The sequence below is a fragment of the Paralichthys olivaceus genome, chromosome 7 (genome assembly GCF_024713975.1).
Source record: "Paralichthys olivaceus isolate ysfri-2021 chromosome 7, ASM2471397v2, whole genome shotgun sequence".
Taxonomy (NCBI): Eukaryota; Metazoa; Chordata; class Actinopteri; order Pleuronectiformes; family Paralichthyidae; genus Paralichthys; species Paralichthys olivaceus.
In genome coordinates this window covers 15485249-15503192 of record NC_091099.1, presented here as the reverse complement: position 1 = coordinate 15503192, position 17944 = coordinate 15485249, and the positions used below count along the sequence as shown (strand labels likewise).

The following is a 17944-nucleotide window of genomic DNA, read 5'->3' as shown; positions in this document are numbered from 1 at the left end:
AACAGCAGGAGGTCGACGCACACTCTTAATTTCTACAAAAACATCCAATTCACCCGTGTGACACTGTTCACACTAAATTAGAGGCTTTGTTACACAACTTTGACATGTTCCTGTCTTTAATTGTGTATTTATTATTTGTAAGAATCTATTGTAAGGCATTTACATGAATGTCCTTGTAGAAATACAATATACTGTATTAGCTCTTATCACATCTCCCTGACTTGTTTTCTCATTCTTTCCAGTGTAATATTGCAATAAACCCACAGTGAGATGTGCTGAGGGCGACTGTTGTTCTGCAGCATCTACAGGCTCCTGAAGGATAGCGTTCATTAAAACTCAGATCCAGCTCCCATCTGGTGGTGTGAAAGGGGAGTCCTCAGAGGGGTGGGGGTGGAGGAGCGGCGAGGGGAGGGGAGCCCTCCCTCGGCACGTGCCTATAAGCCGATCCAGCCCGGCCCTCGTCTGGCCTCGGTGACGGATCACAGACGCAGGAGGGCCCCTCCGCACACCTGTGTCCCCACTCTGAGGATGCAGCAGCATCCACCATCATCAGACATGCACTCAGGCCCAGGCAGTGACATTTAATCTGGTTTGTTGGCTGGAAGGAAAAGATGACTAATGTGTGATTTTTTTTCCCCCCTATTCTGAGCAAGTGTGGAAGAAGTGTTATAAAAAAAGATTATCCATTGCTTGACATCCCATGATGCCAAACACTTCTGTGGCTGCAGAAACATTGCTGCATTTGGCACATGAGACGATGATTTAACAGAATTTAAGAAAGTAGAGCTGGAATGATTAGAGAGGATTAATAATAACTGAAGCTGTAATTTAGTAAGAAAAATAAATAATTCTTTAAAGCTTTTTGAAAATGTGAACTCTTCTTTGCTATGACATTAAAATAAATTGAATATCTCAAAGTTTTTAACAAAACAACACTTGATGACTTCACTGTGGATTCTAGCAAACTGTTATGAGCACTGTCTGGTTTGTTCTAGATTTATTGATTCATATTTTGGCGAATGAGACGGTGACTATATGTTTGTAAAACTAATCAGAACCTAATAAAAGTAGAGCTGGAATGATAACGGTTGTGTTGATTAATAGTAAGTCTACTTTTTGTATGAAATAAATAATTCATTTAAGGTTATTTATTTTAACATTATATTAAATTGATCATGTCAAGGTTTTGGACTCATGGTTGAACAAAACAACAGCTGATGACTTTACCTTAGACTTTCTGAAATTATATGAGCATTTTCAGATTTGTTCTAGACCAAATGATTAATTGAGAAAATAACTGATTAATCGATCTCTATATGCATCTCAGACAATATTTGATGTCCTCAATTTACCCTCATGTGGAAAAAGAGACTCGATTATCTGCTTATCCTGTCATCAGTTCATCCAGATATCAAGAGTATCATCATGTGAAATCTTATCAGCCTCTCATCCTTTGTCTGTGTGTGATAGCATAAGAGCATGTAGGAGGGTATAAAGCTGTCAACATTATGTTACGTGGGGGGAGGGGAGCTGGATGGACCCGTGATAGATTGCCTCAAATGAAACTGGGAGAAGCAGTTCTGGGGTGGGAAAAAACAATCAGATGTAGAAATCTCCTTCCTCTGATCGCGGGAGATGGCAGCAATGGAAATATATCAGTCTCTTTACTGTGGCTGAAATATTTAGTTTGATTACTAAAAGTTATTAAAAATGTTTCAGTGTTTTGCTTATCACAAAAGAAGCTCATAACAAAAACTGAAATTTTTAAAATCAGTTTGGAGACACATTCATCTTTTCTAAAATATTTGCTTCAGTGTGTTGCAGTGGGTGGAGACCGGAGACACATAACATGTTATTCCATGTGAGACAAGTTGATTTGGGGGAGGCCAGCGCTCCATTAATAAAGCAATTAGCATAGGAGGAGAGGGAGGTGTGTGTAAATTCAATTGCCCCGAGGTAGTGCGGTGTCATGCCATTAAAGAGTAATTACTTCAATGCTGCTTTGAAAATTTTGCCTCATAAATGGATCTTTTAACGTGTGATGGAGTTGATTTCTAGATTGTAAATTAAAGGGTATCCGGGCGGTGGCGTGGAGGAGAGATTGCTGTGGGCGTTCTGGGTCGAGAACGAGGGGGGAAAGAAAAGAAGGGATCAGGAGGGATAATTGCATGCAGGCAGAGTCCCAGGGGAGGAGTGCAGCCCTGTCATCAAACACTCATTCTGGCCAGGCCTCATCCCATTACAGTCCCCCAGGAGCCAAACTGCACCTGCCCCACACACTGACGACTACTCAATCTCCTTTCACTTCAGCCTGAACAATTACACAGTCAGGAAAACAGCTCCGATAGTATCACAATGACTAAGACTTTCAAAAACACAAGGGGTGGAGGTTAACTGGCAGGTGAATGCTGGGAGATATCCCACCTATATACGAAGGGAGCGTCGATGTCAGGTTTTGTCCAATTACCGTGCACCCTGACAGGACAGGCCTTCACCCGTGCAACGTCCGTGACCACTGCGGCTGGTTAGGCATGAGGAAACATGTTCCACGTGACTGGTGACACAATTGTGTTTGCTGTCAAATTAACATGTCCACAGCGCCGTGGAGCAGGCAGCGGCAAGAGCGTTAATGGGTTCCCCTCCTCAGTCGGGCAGATAATCTGAGATTTATTGTAATTGTTGCCACAACTGCTGCTACTGGAAGCATTTCAGACATGGAGCTGCTTCCTGTGATCGAATCATCAGTCAACACAAGACTGGCACTGTCCATCACATGTTAACACCTTAACCACCATCCCCACGATCCTCATACCTGTCGATCTTCTCCTCCCAGGTGAGAAGTCAGGAGGCCCTGAGAGACCAACACGCTGCAGCTTAAGGGAACACATGCAAATACACAAATTGCAAATACAACACAACCAAAAGTAAAAAGGTAACACAGACAACAAGAGACACAAAAACCATCTTGCAGTGTGTTTCTGTATTAGTCATGTTGTGTGTATTTGTCAATATGGTTGAGTCTTTATTCAAGAGCTTGGTCTTTCAGTTGGAGAGCAGGTCTTATTGATTTTCACTTTCACTCTAAACCCTGCGCTCACACTCAAATAGTCCCTTTTTTGTGCAATATGATTGTCAAATATTTCACAGCCAATACAACACAATGCTAGGTGTTGTGTTGACTAATGAAATGCAAAATAAAAAATCCAAGAGCAGAGGATAATTCCAAGACCAGATGTTTCATGCGTGCACAGAAGCAGTGTGAGGATGAGAGCAGAGACAGGAAATCTGTCCAAGCAAAATATCTGAGTGCAAGCGCACAGTTTGTGCGCAAGCAGGGCATATTTGAGTGCAGGGTTTTGAGTGAAAGCATCACAAATTATGAACCTGAAATCAAGAAGTCCTCCCCTCACACTGAAAGACCAAGCTCTTATAATGCTAGGGAACAACATCCATAGTGTTGAGACTCTTTGCAGTTCACCTACTGATGAGGAAATTTCTGGATTTGCATGTGTTCTCTCGAACTGCAGTGATTCGAGCTGTCAGGGCCACCGTAGTGATTGGGCGTATCTCAGGCTTCATTTGCAAGAGGCTGCAGAGGTTTTTATCCCCCTGCACGTCTCCACCCTGTCGAGTCAGAGCGAGGATGAAAACCTTCAGAGGGGTGTTTGATTCATCCAGAGTCTTAAGCAACATCGAGCCTTTCTTCCTGCTCCAGGGAGAGACTCAGAGTGATGCATGTGAATGGATAGACGCCATGTTTTCCTGAATTATTAACTAACTCACTGATGGGCTGCACTTTGTCGGCCTCCACAGAGCAGCGTGTTGAATAGAGTGATTTTTCTAGTATCTACAGACATTTTGAGATTGTAAGTGGACAACGAGTTTCCTCAATGATGCAATAAGCATATATGATTGTGTGCAAACCAGGGCTACAATTACTGCTTAGAATCATTTTTGATCAATCTGATCATTGTTGGGTTTTTTTTCAAATAATTGATTTGCTGTTTAATCTTTAAAATGTCAGAATATCCTGAAGCTGGAATATTCAATTTGCTTGTTTTGTTCAGTAAATAATCTAGACTATAAAGGCATTTAGTTCATTACCATGGACGACTGAGAAATCAAGTGATTCAGCTTTTAAATGTCTACTTTTGTGTTTTTCATGTAACAAGAATTTACATATTTGCTATGTAACACAGTTTTGTTTTTCTTGTCACAGTTTCTTATTTCATAGAGCTTGTTATCAGGAAATGACTCTACTCCTTTTGTGATTCTTTCCATAATCATTTATTAAATCAGAGGATTCATTTGAACTTTTAAACCTCATTAATAAAGTGACAACTTGCATGTATAACTAATAGTTGCTGTTAAAATATCATAGGAATTAAATTCTATTATTATTACAAGTTAGTTAGTTGAGGTATTTGATTAAAATGCAAATTAACATGTGTCGTCAGTCTAATAAGCTTTGATTACTCATATGTATGAACTAACAATCCCAGTGTTAGCTACAAAGGCAATGTGACAACATGACCGTCTCCAACATCAATTCTTGATTCAAACTTTCATTAGAAGTGTTTTATAATTTAAAACTCCAATGTGCTCTGGAATTAAACAGTATTGATTTGCCACCTAATTGGATTTAATGCAGAAAATTGGTCAATAAGTGTTGCACATAACACGGTCGACCACAGCTGGGAAAAACAGGAGGTCACACTGAGGGAGAACTGTGTTGCAAGTATAATACAACACATTACGTAAGCTATGGCTGCTAATATTTTCTTCTTTCCTGTACAATTCAGAGAGATATGAGATGCTGCTAAAACATTTAAAGGTTCATCATATTTCCTTTGCACCTTCATGATACCTCAGCGGCAGATTTTACCCGACACATTGAATCCAGGACTCTTTAGGAAGACAGACAATGATCCGATGGTCTGTAAGGCTGTAAGCTCCAGAAACATGTTAACACTTTGTATACTCTCTCCTTCAAGCAATTACCAAGCTACAGTGTCCAATACTCTCCGATGGACTCCAGAGACCACAGCCATTGATTTACTAATGAGAAACATGGAGAGAATATAGGAGATGCAGGACACTGATTGGAGAAGGTGGGTAAATGGTTAGTCTGGCTCCAGTCTCGGAGGAGCTCTAACCTTCAAATAGCTAAATAAAACATTTCCTCCTGTATACAGTATATAACACACCAGCACACAAGGTGAAACAATGTTTTTTTATAAAATGATATGAGTATTTTTCATAACACTTTTTGACATCAACATACCTCTTCATTAAACACAATATTAGAAGCCATAAAATCACATTTATCTGTTTTACATAAACTCCAGGCACAAAGCCGTAATAGCATCTTTTGGTCATCTTAAAACAATCTTAAATATTCATATATTTTTAAAACATCCTTGCAGAATCCATACAGCAAACGAAGTAAGAAGTGTTCAAAGAGCAAATAAAGTCGGGTGGAAGAGCCATCTATTAATTCATTAATCATGAGGTCCACTCAAACGTGACAATATCAAAGTGTCAATAAAAGTACTTTTGGTGATGATGAGAACAACTGAGAAACAGCAAGAGATCACAAAACCTGGTTGTTCATATACAGTACTGCATTCCTCGCTGTCAAAACGCAACAACACGTCCCGAGCGTCACCAGCAGTAAAGCTGGACTCTCCAGACACCAGTAATTTGTTAAAACACACACCTTATTGTTGATCATCACATGACTCCAAAACAATCACAGTTAGATACAGCAAGCCAGTGTTACGTTACAAAACAGGATGTGATGGGTGGCGGCTGGTACACAGAATTTATTGCAGTGCACACCAAACATCTACAAACAATGCCTTCCGAGCAATCACTGTCGAAAACTTTTTTTTTTCCGATTTGTCTCACATCACGGTCAGAACCTGATTATGAAATTTAATTTTATCATCATTATTATTATTAGTTATTAATGGCAGAAGACACTTTATCTAAGAACAATGCAGTATAGGCGGAATGAAGACTACCAGTGACCGTGTGGCGGCTGCATCTGAAACATTGATCTGAGCAAATTCATGCAACAAACACACTAAAACTCTACGGTTCAACTTCACTCACTCTATTTTTGTTGTGTAGTATATTATAGGCTTTGTTCGAGTAGACCTTTTTTTGCAAGCAGACATCTCCCTGAAAAGGTACTGTCCATGAAAAATATGGCCTTTTTATATTCATGTTAACACAGATCAACGACCCAAAATCCACAAAAGTCTCACAGAAACAGTATACAGTTATATACAGTACATAAAACACGTTTGAGAAACAGAATAGAATCTTGTTTTTAGAATACTTATTGTTTCAGTGCAATCAGAGTTGTCAGAGAGAGACCCTACATGATGGTTGACTGCAGCGTCATGTTGTTCAAGTAGATTGATGAGGTTAGGACGCTTAAGATGTACAATATGGGCCTGCAGTTTTCTTTTCAACCCCTAAGCTCTACTGTGGGTACAACATGAGAATCTAATGAGGATTGTTCTGCATTGCAATTAACTATTTCTTTACATTGGCTTCTTGAAACTAGAAGTAACTGTCTTACTTGAATACACGGAATGGATTTAAATCTCTAATATAACGCTTATTTGTGCAATCTGTGGCGGCGAGTCTGGTTCTGCACGCAGACTCACCACAGCTGTCTGGTTTAAGAGTAGCCGCGCTCGGCGTATATCTTTCCTGCCGGCTCCTGCACATACTCCTCCGTCTTATCCCAGTCCTGCACCCAACCTCCGTTGAGCTGCGAAGTGGCCCCGTAGCTTTTGGCTGGGCCACCCATCGCACCATAACCCTGCGTGATGTCACCTGTCTCCTCCGCTAGCTCATCCTCGTCGATGAAGCCGCACTTCTCATCGCTGGTTTCCTCGGGGTCGGCCCATGGCTGCTTCTCCCCAGATGCAAAGAGCCCATAAAACACCACTCCCCCATAATGCACCATTGAAGCGATGAGGAAGACATATTGCCACTCTTCCCGGGTCTGGAAACAGAAAAGAGTTGTAGCCCAGTTGAGTCACTTCTTAAAAAAGGCAGCCACAACCTGTTTTCTCAATCAGCATCTTTCTGTGAGGAGTAGGATATTTGTGTTTTTGTCTCTTTTCTTCTTTTCATTGTTTAAATGGACAGAGATGGTGAGAGGATGGAGAAATATTCCAATCAAAGTTGTGAGGCTGTTTACTTCTGTTTCCAGGCCACTGTCAATCAAATCTAACCAAACCACAACCACAACATCTTCTTATTTTACATATTGATACTTGACTGTAGCTAATCTGTCTGTCCTCTTCAGCAATATGTCTACAAAGTAAAAGCACAGCATTCCTTTTGTTGCAATCGAGCTTGATGAATTTTTTTTTTTTTTTGAAAAGCTGTGAACTGGGGTCGGAAGATCGTGTCGGTTGCTTAACAGACCGACATGTAATGTATAAAAACCATTACACCAAGTATATCATTCAAACTTATATACAAACCACACAAATTACCAGTAATAAAGCAAATTAAGTTTCTTTTTATAATAAACACTGACTATAAAATCTTCACTGCCGATAAACCAGGTAGGATGACCACAGTTTTTGAACTTCCATCTGCACCATAGATTGTTTATGATATATCTATCTTACAGTATATATAGCTGAAGTAGCTCATTAGCATTACAACAGGCCAAGTGAACAGCCCATCCGAAACAGACGAAGAGACACTGTACAAACACTTAAAATTCAAACAATATTTTCAGGGATTACATAAACAGCTCACCTTGTTCTTTGTCATTGCGCCCACTATTAGAGGGCAGACCATCCCAGACAGGGTACCCACACCGTTGGATATACCCATGAGGATACTGGCATAGCGAGGAGCGATGTCTAAATGGTTGACATTGAAACCTACAGAGCAACAACAGCAAATGTTTTGAATTTTCTGTGTATTTGAACTCAGACGGGATAGAATTTGAGACATAACACACAGTTGTAAAACTCACCTGATATTGCAAAACCACTAAAACCCACAGCCAGAACTAAGAAGGAGATGGCCACCCCCTTACTGTGAGAATAACCAACCACTAATAAGAGAGTGGCTTCCATGCCGAAGCCTGAAAACAACGGGACAAAGAGTCAACTGATGCACTGATAACAAATATATATTGCTAATAAAGACATAATGGATAAAGGCTCACCTCCACAGTTCATGATTTTTCGGACCATGGTGGTGGACATGATGTTGTGGGTCCGTAGATAGTCAGCTAACTGGCCACCTAAGGGCACGATGATGGTCATGACCAGGTGGGGTAGAGCCGACACGATTCCAACCTGAGGATCCGTGAGAAACATCCAGTGATCTCTCAGCCTCAGAACAAATCTTTGTCTGTGCTCCAAACTCTGACTCCACCATCACATCAGAGCAATAATTCATCTGCAGCAATCACAGCGAGTGTACAGGCTCATAGTGAAGCTGAATTACAGCTGCCAAACCCACTTGATTCATGCTCCACACACTCACTGGAGGGCAAAGATTATGTATAAATTCAGATTCTGCCATTAGGAAGATACATTCATTCAGGGAGGAAAATTCACCAAACCAAGCATCTCTTTACAAAATGGCCCCAAGTTTGAGAATTGTGTCATCGCACAGTTTTTTGGAGTTGAATGTTTTATTTATATTTCTGAACATAATTCCTTTCATTTCACTGAAACATTTTTTTATTAAAGTCAAGACAAAACATTGAACAGAATTGATTGTTCAGTAAACTGCAGTATTTAGTGCTTTTTGAGTTCTGCTCTGTTAATCTGTTTATCAAAAGCATGTTGAGGATCAGTGTCAAGACTCAGGAGAATAAAGATCCAGATTTTTAAGACACCAACTCTTATCTGAAGGCTAATGTTCGAAAGTTATTTCACCAGACTCATCGTTTGATTGCATTTTTGACATCATGTCCTAAATGTAATATGATAACAATTTCTTTAATTTTTATGTTGCAGTTTAATACCACATTGATAGTTTCAAGGGGACGAGGTTTCAATAGCACCAGTAACAAAGCAGGAAAATGTACAATAAGAATTATGTCTATGACTATGTTGGGCATGCTGGGATGTTTCCTTCCAATCCCCTTAAAAAAAATGAAGAAACGTCCTCTTACACAAACAACATGAACTTGAACTTGGATTCATACCTTCATAAACTGCATTGTGAAATGCTTTGAGTGGTCATCAAGACTAAAAAAGCATCAAATAAATTCAGACCATCAACCACATAACTGAGAAACTCTGAGCTGAGAATCTTAGTAATTAGATCAGATTTGTTCAAAGACATTTCTAGGACTAATACCAGGTATTATGAGGGATTCATTTACCTTGCTGATTTCAAAACCAAACACCTCTTCAAAGTATGCAGGCTGGCTGATGAGGAGCAGATAGAATGTCCAGCTCCTGCAGAAGTTGGCCACAATGATTGCATAGACTGGCATGGAGGTGAAAAACTTCCTCCAGGGGGTCTTAAATTTCTATCAGAAGAAACATAGCATCAGCTGAATGTACAGTAATCAATGAGGAGTGATAAATTAAAGGATACTGATTGAGGACTCACTTCCATTGCACCCATGAGCTGGGCACTTTCCCCGATGCTCTCCTCGATGTAACGCCGCTCCTCGTCTGTGATGGTCGGGTGCTCCGCTGGACTCTCATAGGACACCAAGATCCAGAACATGTACCAAACAATCCCAAAAGATCCTGGACATCAAGAGAGGACAGGAATCACACAATCAAACTGGGTTTCTGTCTCTATCTAACCGCAATACTATTGTCCAGCCGACCTTCATGTCAGTCCTCGTCTATAGAGATATGTCTCTATGTAGAGAGAACTGTCATGCAGCCCCATCAACTCTCCAGCAGTTAAACCCAGTATATCACTGAACTTTACACCTCATCACGAATGACAAACTCAGCACAAATCTTTGTTCTCTGTATCACTCGGCTGAATGGACTTCATTACAAACAAGAAGAGACAGTCATCTCAGCTCTCCTCTCATTTAAACCCAGTACATATAGCAAAGGATCCCGTATCTACTTAGACTTAGAATCGTGTTCCCCTTAGGGATTTTAAATTTGACTTTATGATGTTTTTATGAATCTTGTCACTGTTTTTATTGATGTATTTCTATTTCTATTGTGTTTTATTGTTGCTTTTGTTTGATTGTTTGTTGCTGATTGTGAATGTGTCTTGTTCTCAGGCCCCTCTTGGAAAGGAGATCTCAATCTCATTGTGACTGCCTGATTAGATAAAGATTGAATAAAAAAAATAAAGAACATCAGTCACACAAAACGTTATTTTAAATTATAGAGGCTGGAAAGCAATAGTCTGCCCTGTGAAGGTTGGCTGCAGAAGTTTTATGGCAACATCCACTATCAGGTTGCTCAAAGATCTAGGTATCCATGGACAAGCCCTTCACCAGATCGTGGTGATGATATGGTGATCCCTGATATGTGATCTTTTAAATATATTAAAATTCCATGAATCCACGAGGGAGACACTCACCGTACACGTAGAAGACAGAGGACCATCCCGTGTACTGGACCATGATCCCAGCCAGAGGCATCGCTATCACTGCACCAGCATAAGATCCTGAAAACACAAAATATCATGACCCAGCAGAATTTGATCCTGGCGGCTCGGTCACAGATAAATGTGGTGTAGTCTAAGTGTTTGGTGACAAGTGTGGTCAGGAAACATTTACACACATTGTAGGGGAAATATTTTGTCCTTCCAAACCATCATTGCAGCGTGAGAAGTAATGCGAGGATAAAATCTATATGATACTATTGAGCTGGTCACACATTTGAACAGAAGCATGATTATGTGCGTGTAGGTTTTGTACCACAGAAGGAAATGGTTGCCAGACGACTTCTTTCCAGAGGTGGAGCCCACTTGCTCCAGATCCCATGGCATGCTGGATAAGTGACTCCCTGCACAGTGACACATGACATGACAGTCAAACACTGATCCGAGCAACACAAAAAATGTGCTGATAATTGTCCTTCAGCTACTTGATTCTCTAGATCTATCAATACATTTCACATCTACTTTTCCACTTCCACTCAATAGAATTGACATGATGTGAAGATATTCTGCCTGATTGACGCGGTCTGTCCTCATTTGCCGTCAACACACAAGACAAATTGTAGTTAATAACAGACCAACTGATATGCATCGCAGCTGACCTTTCTAATAGAGACTAATGGCTGAGGTGTGAGTCGGAGCAAATTCAAGCTGACTACCTGCTTCACGGAAGAAGAAGAAAAAAACTGAGCTGCTCCCATTAAATCTTCATTACACACTAAGTGGCATACAATCAACTATTGATAGACACAAATTGTTGAGGCTCGCAGTGAAATGCTAATGTTTAATTTGCAGTAATAAGTCGACGGTTGCTTAGCACAGGCCACTCTCTCTCTCTCTCTCTCTCTCTCTCTCTCTCTCTTTCTCTCTCTCGATGGTCACGAGCTGCTATTGAAAAGCGAATATACGCAGCCCAACAAAATAACAAAAGAGGACGACCTTCAGTCCGATAAAAGCGTCTCTCTCTGAAACCATGTTTTTTTTCCTGAGCTGTGGGATCCGCCTGTATCAAGTGGTTTTTATCCCTTTTGTGATTCTATGTGAACATGGAGCAGTTTCATCCTGGCAAACCAACCATCAAAATCCCTGCTACTCAGGGTTTCACTGTATGTTCACTGCTGTTTGCTGTTTGTGGACTAATCTAACAATTGTATGCAGTATAATGGAGTTTCTTCATAATAGGCTCCAGTTTCCGGTGAAGATGCAAATAGAAATCCAGGGAGTTCAGCATGAGACAGAAGATTTCTGCAAAATCATGGTTAAATATTGAATGTCAGGATAATTTCATTAGGGGTCGGCTTTATCATTTTTGAGTCGTTTTAAAAAGGTCAAAATCTGATGTGCAAAGTGCAAAATGTGTGGCAGTACCTCCACCAACCCTTGTAATATCCTCACAAAAATGACCAAGCCATAGTGCGTGCGAGCAGCAGAGGGGATGAACATGTTCAAGATGGACGTCAGCACGATGGCAGCCCCGAAAACCCTGGACAAACAGTGCATCATGAGTCATTGTCAAAAATATTATCGAAACAAGATCAGCATCTAATCCAACAAGAAAATGAATGACATCATAGAGGTTTAAAACACCAAAAATAACCAACAGAACATTATATTGTGTGTTTTTTTAACTAACAAACACTGATGAGGAAGATGAATCACTGCTAATTAGATGCCACACACACACACACACACACACACACACACACACACACACACACACACCACACACCAGGCAGTTCTGTTTCAGGGGGAGTGAGGACAGGAGGTGTTTGCAGCAGAAGGCGTCAGCGAGCTCAGCTGATTTGGCATGGTGAAGCTCTTCTTCTTGCATCTTATTTAGGCTCCATTTCCCTCATGGAAAATTTCTTTTACAGTCCTATAAATTTAATGCACAAGGACTCAGAGTGACCTTGTCCTATTTTATCTCTTGAGCACTGATATTAAAGAATACAATATACATGGTTATATTAACAAGTGGATTGGTTGGTTGTTCTCTTTGATAATTTTTCCATTCCTTTATTCTGTTGTGGCTGAATAATCAGTTGTTAGTGAACTAATGTGCCATAGATGTGGTGTAGTCGTTGAAATCATAACTACAATCATGAGAACAGGGCTTTGGCTGGTGTGGTTGCCATGCTGCCTGTGAACATAAAGGATTAGACACGGTGGTCCCGCGGGAGCTCATTAACATGAGGAGGCACGCCCGGAGGGCCTCAGCCAAATCCCCACTTTATCTCCTGTAAGGTCAGACTCCTTTTCTCCAGGCCTGACGTCTATTTGACTGACTACAGCACCAATACTACCTCCATTTACATTATAGATCACAATAGGAACATGTATACACATATATATAAGATGAGGGGTTGGGCCAGATATTTATAAACCTCTTCTCCTCACAATCACTCCGATACTGTTTGGTTACAGCTCGATCGAGTGATTTGTTTTTACCTGTTTGCGGCCAATCTGGAGGAGATGTACCCTCCTGGAATCTGAGTGACGATGTAGCCCCAGAAGAAGGAGCCATGGATCATCCCCACCGTCTCTGGGTCCCAGTTGAATTTTGCTTTCTTTCAGACACAGACAAATACAAAAAAAAAAGTGAAATTAGGTGTAAAATAGATATTATCATACATTTGATGACAGTGTTATTAAAAGGTCTCTCCACAAAGAGGACAACACTCTCTTTTCTCATGACTGTTTTTTGTTACATCTGACATCTATTGCACTTTCATTCAATTTAATTCTATTTTATTTTTATAGAGCCCAGTTATAACATTCATTATGGTCGAGACCTTACAATATTATACAGAAACCAAACAGTTTCCACAATGAGCAAACACTTGGCTACGGTGGAGAGAAAAAAAACCCTTGTTCACTGGAAGAAACCTCTGACACAACCAGACTCAATGTGGGCGGCCATCTGCCTCGACCGGTTAGGAAAGAGAGGAAAGAAAAGAAAAGAGAGAGAGAGAGAGAGAGACAGCAGGAACCGTTGAATAACCGGCACATTTAATCTCTCTCAGTTGTTGTAAAGAAAATAATAAGAGAGACAATTAATGTGTTTTTTTAATGATTGCAGCACCAGGTTATATAATAATGGGGTCTTTCACTTGCTTTTACCCAAAAGTTTTTTGTTAGTTTCTCCTCTAGTCGAGGGTTAAGGGCAGGTCTACAATTGTTCTTAGGCAAATTGTGATTTGTGAACATGGGCTTTACAAATAGAATTTGATATTGATCAAATTCTACATCTAAAAGAAAAAAATTGTAAATAAAAATGAAGAATCCTACACAACCTACTTTTACATCATGTAAAATACATTTAAAACTACACATATGCTCAGCTGAGTTTTTCCAAGTGGGTTTAAACATTGAACCAAATCTATCAGTGTATTGGCTCAACTCCTCAGCTCCTCTATCCAACACGTGTGTGAGTGAGTGGGTGGGTTTGTGGGGAGGGGGCACCTCTGTGATGATGATCTTGCCGTTCTGGTGGATGGTGCTGTTGTTGACCATGCTGACGATGGCCACACCCAGGTTACACCGGATGCCGAAGGAGATGCAGAAGCCGAGGCCGCTCAGCATGGCGATGATGTACCTGCGAGGCAGCCCGAAGCACGTGCAGTCGCACAGGGGCGTCTTCCGCTCCTGGTCCTCCCGGGGTCTCCCATCCTCCGTCAGCTCGATGGCCTCACCTGTCTGCTGCCGCTTCTCCAGCCTCCTGCACCACAACACCACCACATGCTTTAATTTTAATAAAACGCTCAATTCATGCACAGATTGGTGTTCGTGGGAATTAAACATCCAGGAAGGTTGAGGTGCGTTTAAAGAACTGTCACTGGGATTTATTGCATATATAGATTTGTTCTTTTTATGTAAAAAACTGCAGAAAATAAACCTCCTGTATTTATCATGTATTTATTCACATCCTCAAGGCTATTTCCAGCGTCTGCTCTATAAAAAATTAGCTCCCATCTTCGCATTGTGGCCTCAACAATGTCTCCCTATATGTTTAAATAGCACAGGCCCTTACAGCCTGCACCGTTTTATTTAAAATCAAACTATTCATTTTTTCTCTTTCATTTTCTGTTTTAACTGTACACTCTTTCGGCATAACAAAAGGCAGCCTGGCAATCGAAAAGAAAATGACCTTCATACCGCAATGCAGCAACATCAGCACGATCGCTGCATGTTTGGAGGATTTTTTATTTATTTTTTTGCTCTTATTTTTTAATATTGTTTTTAATTCGTCCTCGGCGTTTTTTTGCTTTGGGATTTCCTCACAGGATTTTGAGGTTAAAACAAAAATGTGCACATTTGATTTAAAACGCGAAGGCCTCCTCCTGAGTAACACCAGGCCTTGTTATACAGCTTAAAGAAACCCGACAGTTTTTTTTCTTTCGGTCACGTTTCTGTGTTGCACTGGAGGAATCACGTTAAAAATGAGCAGGAGCAAAAACAAAACCTAAAAAGAATAAATACGTGTGCAAATCATCATTTAAAAATAATGCACATTCAAAATGCTTCTTATATTCACATGTTCTGCTTTTAGGTTCAACCGTTGCCCATTTTATTTGGAAATCCAATAAGAATAAAAAGAAATTCAATTTATTCATCAGGAAAAAAATGTTCCCCTGCACCCAGCTTCCCCTACTATCATTTTAAAAAATGAATCTGCTTCCTTTATTTCACAATAGGTTCCTTGTGGCACTGTAAAGAATGTAAGAAGGTATTTGATACGAAGTCAATCGATCTTGGATTAATACAGGTGAATACACATGGTAATAGATATCCTCCGACCTTGTGTCACGACTCGTTCTGTTGCATTAATTATTAAAAAACACCCACTGCCGCTGGTGGAGGGGGATCATCCTCCTGGGAAATATCTGATGCTTAAATATTCGGGCCACACCACTGCTGCTTTCACAATCCCACACCCCTGATTCATCGCATAAACACCACATTTAAATTATAATTCAGGAATAAGCAGGTTTTAAAACACGCGTGTTTTGTTTTATGTGCGTTTCCCAACATCTGGATGGGATCTGTTTGATTTCTTCACCACATATTGTATCGTGTGATTACAAGACATACAGAAATCATAATTTCTTCTTCTTACCTGTACAGTTTCCCCAGGGCCTTTCCTGCGATTTGTTTGATCCCCTCTTTAGAGGTGGGCACAGCTCGCTCCTTGTCTGGCTCCATATCCAAAATTATCTTCAAGATTTTTCTACAACACTAGAACAAATGGGAGTGCAGCTTTAAAGAGCATATTGTGGAGAGAGATATAATCCAAATAGCACGCGTCTTTCTTTTAAACGGAAAACGTCTCGAGGTCCTGAAGAAGACGAGGCAGAAAATGGAGAAAGAGGAGAATCGCGTTCAGTCTGCTTCCACAGTCACTAAACAGCAGTCAAATAAGTCCGCTTGTGCCTTGCGCAGTGTTAATCCATGCAGTGCCATCTTAAGATCCGGCCAGCGGTCAGAAAACACACGAAACTGGACGTTCAAAATAATAAAAGTGAGATAATCTGTTAAGATTCTTGCCCGAGCTGGAGAAGGTGGAGGTGAGAGGAGCTGCGGTGAGGATCTGAGGTGAGGCAGCAGCCGGAGCTTCAGCACCACGGACAGCGCACAGCTCCTCCACCTGTCAGCGGCTCCGCGCACAGCCCCTCCTCCACCCTCTCACACAGCCCCCCCCCCCCCATCTAATTCAATCACAGTGCAAGAGGCTGCCAACCTTCCCAGATTATCATCATGTCATGTTCCACTTGTTTTATTTGTCATTATAGCTTCATTTCCGTCTTCATGTTCTTTTTAAAGGTAAAACAATCTTCTCTAAAAACATCCATAACATCTTTAGTGACAACATTGTCCAAACATTTTCAGCCTAGCATTCACTTTCAGAAGTAGTTTCAAGAATGTTGTTATAGAATGTTTCAGACCAATGCTGTCAAAACCTTTCAGAGGCAGGTTTTTTTTAAAGGTTCAGTGTGTAGAATGTATTGTGAAGTTTCATTTTGCAGCTAAATATCCCTCACCTCACCGCCAATGTTAATATAAAGTATCGAAATATCAAGGGACAATATTAGGGTAATGAAAAAAACTCTTATAAATTAGATAATTACACACTAATTAAAACATCCCTAGGATTATTTTATATACAATTACTGCAACTATATCCCTTTCCCCTAAATCTTACACACTGAACCTTTAGTATTTCAAAAATGTCATCATATGCTGTGTTTATGATAGGTAAACATAGTCAGAAACGGAAACATAAAGAGAAATCAACCAAAACATTCTTGTAATCTGAATAAAAGTCTTTACAAACTATATTGTAATGAGCACATGCCCTCCATGCTTGGTGCCCTGCTGGCTTTAAGGAAAATGGGGTCTGCACATGTTGGCCTGAGGGTAGCACAGCAGGAAAATGAAGGAGGTCCCATAAGTTGTCGCATGATTATGCTAACAAACTACATATATTTATATATTAACAGTAAAATGTAATATATGTTGATAATGATATAAAGTCCGACCACCCTTCAATGCGAAGCAAGTTGGACCTGAAGGCCCACAGGTTCAATGCATGGCTCAGGTTGAGCAGAATATTTCACCAAGCTTGAAATATGTCTGAGAGGTTTTCCTCACAGATGGTGTAATAGTGTAAGCGCAGCAAGAATCGTGAGGGTCCTTAGATGCAACATGCTGGACTTCAACCTGAATGATAGTGAAGAAGCATATCTTTCAAGTTTGTGCAAAAAGCGCCACCTAGTGGCACATGCATACATTTTGTAGGGGCATCATGGCAAAACGAAATGCTCAAGTTTGGTGATAATCAGACAGACCAATGTAAAGATATAACCCCACTATGTATCTTTCTTTTAGGGTGTATGGCCAGAATGAACTAGACAGAAACATGAATGCTTAAAGTTCCATTCAGACTCGGGTAGAGGTGCACTTCAGCCTCTTGTTGCCACAATCAGTAAGAGACTGTAAAAGAAAACTTAAAAACTGATCCTGGCAAAAATAAATAAATACTACAATATGTAAATAATATTTATCACATTCAGAATGTGATGGACGTAACAACACAGTGACTTTGAACTTGTGTTTAATTATTCCTACCACCCCTGTGTATTTAGTCTTTGTGCTCTCCTGTCTCCTTCTGTCTGTTACAACACAAGCAGGTAAACATCCCTCAAACCTCTCAAATTAGAGTGCTGCTTTATTTATGTTATAACAACATTGTTTCATATCAAAGCTGAAAGTTAGTCCAGCAACAATAAACTGTAATGTT

The 17944-nt window shown here is 40.4% G+C and overlaps 1 protein-coding gene across 1 annotated transcript; it reads right to left on the bottom strand.

The window, feature by feature from the left end:
- Positions 1-5219: 5219 nt before the first annotated feature.
- LOC109624147 (vesicular glutamate transporter 2.1-like) lies at positions 5220-16313 on the bottom strand. Its single transcript, XM_020078648.2, has 12 exons — positions 15764-16313; positions 14110-14365; positions 13096-13214; positions 12016-12130; positions 10907-10994; positions 10567-10653; positions 9619-9761; positions 9386-9535; positions 8213-8345; positions 8018-8128; positions 7795-7922; positions 5220-7024 (listed from the first exon to the last, which is right to left on the bottom strand). Exons 1-12 carry the CDS (start codon positions 15847-15849, stop codon positions 6695-6697), a joined length of 1746 nt encoding a protein of 581 aa, XP_019934207.1. The 5' UTR covers positions 15850-16313; the 3' UTR covers positions 5220-6694.
- Positions 16314-17944: the final 1631 nt, after the last annotated feature.

Coding starts and splice junctions, on each gene's coding strand:
- LOC109624147 (XM_020078648.2), bottom strand. CDS start 15,849: ATGGAGCCAGACAAGGAGCGAGCTGTGCCCACCTCTAAAGAGGGGATC. Junction 14,366..15,763: donor GCCCTGGGGAAACTGTACAG/GTAAGAAGAAGA, acceptor GTTGTGGTGCAG/GAGGCTGGAGAAGCGGCAGC. Junction 10,654..10,906: donor GGCAACCATTTCCTTCTGTG/GTACAAAACCTA, acceptor TTGTGTTTTCAG/GATCTTATGCTGGTGCAGTG.